The sequence below is a fragment of the Montipora capricornis genome, chromosome 6 (genome assembly GCF_036669925.1).
Source record: "Montipora capricornis isolate CH-2021 chromosome 6, ASM3666992v2, whole genome shotgun sequence".
In the NCBI taxonomy this organism is placed as follows: Eukaryota; Metazoa; Cnidaria; class Anthozoa; order Scleractinia; family Acroporidae; genus Montipora; species Montipora capricornis.
Window position 1 is genome coordinate 53,017,562 of NC_090888.1, and position 2,500 is coordinate 53,020,061.

Sequence of the window (2,500 nt, forward strand, 5' to 3'; positions counted from 1 at the left end):
AGTCGCAAGAATCATAACTTTCCCATTTTCTTTCTACTCCGCTTATGATCCAGTGAAACTAGTTTTTCAGAGTCGGAGGCAGAAGCGCAAGAACCAACCAATCACAATACTTGGAATCGAGGATTGTAATTGGTTTATTCTTCCGCTTCTGCTTCCGACTCCGTCATGACCGAGACATAAGCGGAATCGGTATCCTGCTTCGCTCTGCACTTTTGATTACGACTCCGACTCCGACTCCGACTCCGACTCCGACTCAGACTCCGTCACTAGTGAAAACCAGCCTTTAGCCCTTTGTCACTTCGTGACGCCTATCAAAATCGTCTTGCATCTAATTACCTGCATTTCTTGCTTGTGTAGCACGAAGCACCAGCATAAAAGGAAGTTTTTTCTTATAAAATCAGCGCCATTTTTTGTGACGCCTTAAATTACGTATATACGCTTTCTGTTTGTTATCAAGCAATCAAATGCAATTTCAACTTTTTGCATTCCTTGGCACGCTTCTGCAATCAAAGGTTTAGCAACCAGAAAATGAACAGTTTTGCATGCTCTATGCTGACCAGAATCGAGAAATGTTGACTCTTATTTTCATTTCTAAGTTGATGAGTATAGTAGTACTAAATTGGTGTGGCAATGGTCTTAGTGAGAATATTCATGCAGTTGAGACAAAATGATTACCTTTGTTGCTTACTCTTGTTCGATACTTCAGAGGCCTGGACAGAGCATAGTGGCGATCAAAACTGATTACACACAAGAACACAAAGGACCATCCAGATGTCAGCATAATGCAGGCATAAAAGGCAGTAAATAACTTTTCCTGATTCCCGCAAGTTGTGTTATCACGATACAGCAGCATCAGTCGGAGGGTAACAAAGATTGGCTGAGAGGTGACACCTGTCAGGCCGTCGGTAGCGGCCAGGCTACATAGTAGGGTATTACACGGTCTATGCAATGAAGGTGTTTTAATAATCGTGATAATAATGGCCAAGTTACTCAGGAAGGAAAAAGCGCAGAATGGAATGTTGACTGCAATCACGATGAATTCATTTATCCAAGCTTCTGGGTCGCCGGTTGTGGGACTTGCAAACCATTCAGGAACTCCGCAACTTATTGTATTATTCGCGGTCATTTTTATCTGGGAAGATAACAATTTCCTACATTTAGAATTTTGTTTCGGCCAAGCAAGAACACTTTCACTATACTCTCCTTTCCACTTACATAACTCATACAGAAGCAAATCAAGTTTCATCTAAGACAATTTCCAAGATATTACAAAAATGGAAAGGAGGAAAAGAGAAATCCAATTACAGGGAAAAAGAGCTGCAAACAAGTTATGAAACGTTCTTTTACGTGCAGAGTGTCCAAAGTAGCCGACAGCTTTCGTTTTGGACATTTTCAATTGTAAGTGAACGTAACTACTAACATTTGACATAAGAAGATCTAAGAGAAAGGAACACTTAGCATGCTGAGAAAGTGATTTTTCCTCTTTTAGAGGTAATAAAAAATTAGTCATAGGCACTATGATTCATTGAATCTATACGTCTTATCTTGGGCATGTATGCGAGAAATCAGTGTTATAAAGGCCTGGCCAAACGCTCGCAACATTTTAACGCAACGTCTTGCAACGATATGTTGCAACATGTTGGATCAAATTTGAAAACGGTCAAATTTTTCTTGCAACATTTTGGATGTTGCATGATGTTGTACTCGTTTGGACATGTTCACGCTGCATTGTTGCACCGTAGGGCATGCGCGCTAGGTCCACTTGTTGCGCACCAGGGGCCTGAGGCAAATAGGTATCGACATGTTGCGTTGAAATTGTTGAAAATGTTGCGTGCGTTTGGCCAGCCTGTTCACCACATGTCGCAATATCATGCAACAATGTTGCGAGCGTTTGGCCAGGTATTTTTGCATTTTCGATTATGTTTTCTTAACATTTGGCCAGTAAATTATACGGCTAAACTTCATCTTCGTTTGTTTCCTCTGGATAAACAAGGGAATCGTGAAGTAGATTCAAGGACATAAAGAAAACAAACGATCTATTCATGAATCTACGTCATAAACTGGCAATAATTTCTCCATCCCACTGGTCCTTTTAATCGGCGCTGGGAAGGGTTGTGCTGCGTACAATATACGGAATTTAGTTTCATAATTTTTATTCAAAAAATCGCGTATTTTTTCGCAGACAATGTTCGGTGATGTGAAGATTCAGTTGAAATTGTTATTTTAAAAAAAGCTTGAGGCTTCTCTGATGAGCGATCTAATGGCGCAACAAAATAAATAGTCACTAGGCAGTAATGTAGAAACTTGGTCTTTTGTTTTACGTTGCAGATGTTCAATTACATATAATGTGTTCCTTCTTCATTCCAAATTTCTTAACGCATCACAGGCAATCTGATAAAAAGAAGCACCTTGTTGTGTTCTTGAATTTTCTTCAAAGATCACGTTCGTTTATAATTTGTTTATGAGTGAGATTAACTAACATCGAGTGAACCGATAAGCG

At 39.8% G+C, this 2,500-nt stretch overlaps 1 protein-coding gene across 1 annotated transcript in view; it reads right to left on the bottom strand.

Moving 5' to 3' along the window:
• LOC138050630 (melanocortin receptor 3-like) overlaps positions 1–2,500 on the bottom strand; it is a 4,920-nt gene that overhangs the window by 1,658 nt on the left and 762 nt on the right. Inside the window, exon 2 of the mRNA XM_068896938.1 lies at positions 676–1,132. Within this exon, the coding sequence (XP_068753039.1) occupies positions 676–1,126 (451 nt within the window). The 5' untranslated portion in view covers positions 1,127–1,132. The remainder of the gene's footprint in view (positions 1–675; positions 1,133–2,500) is intronic.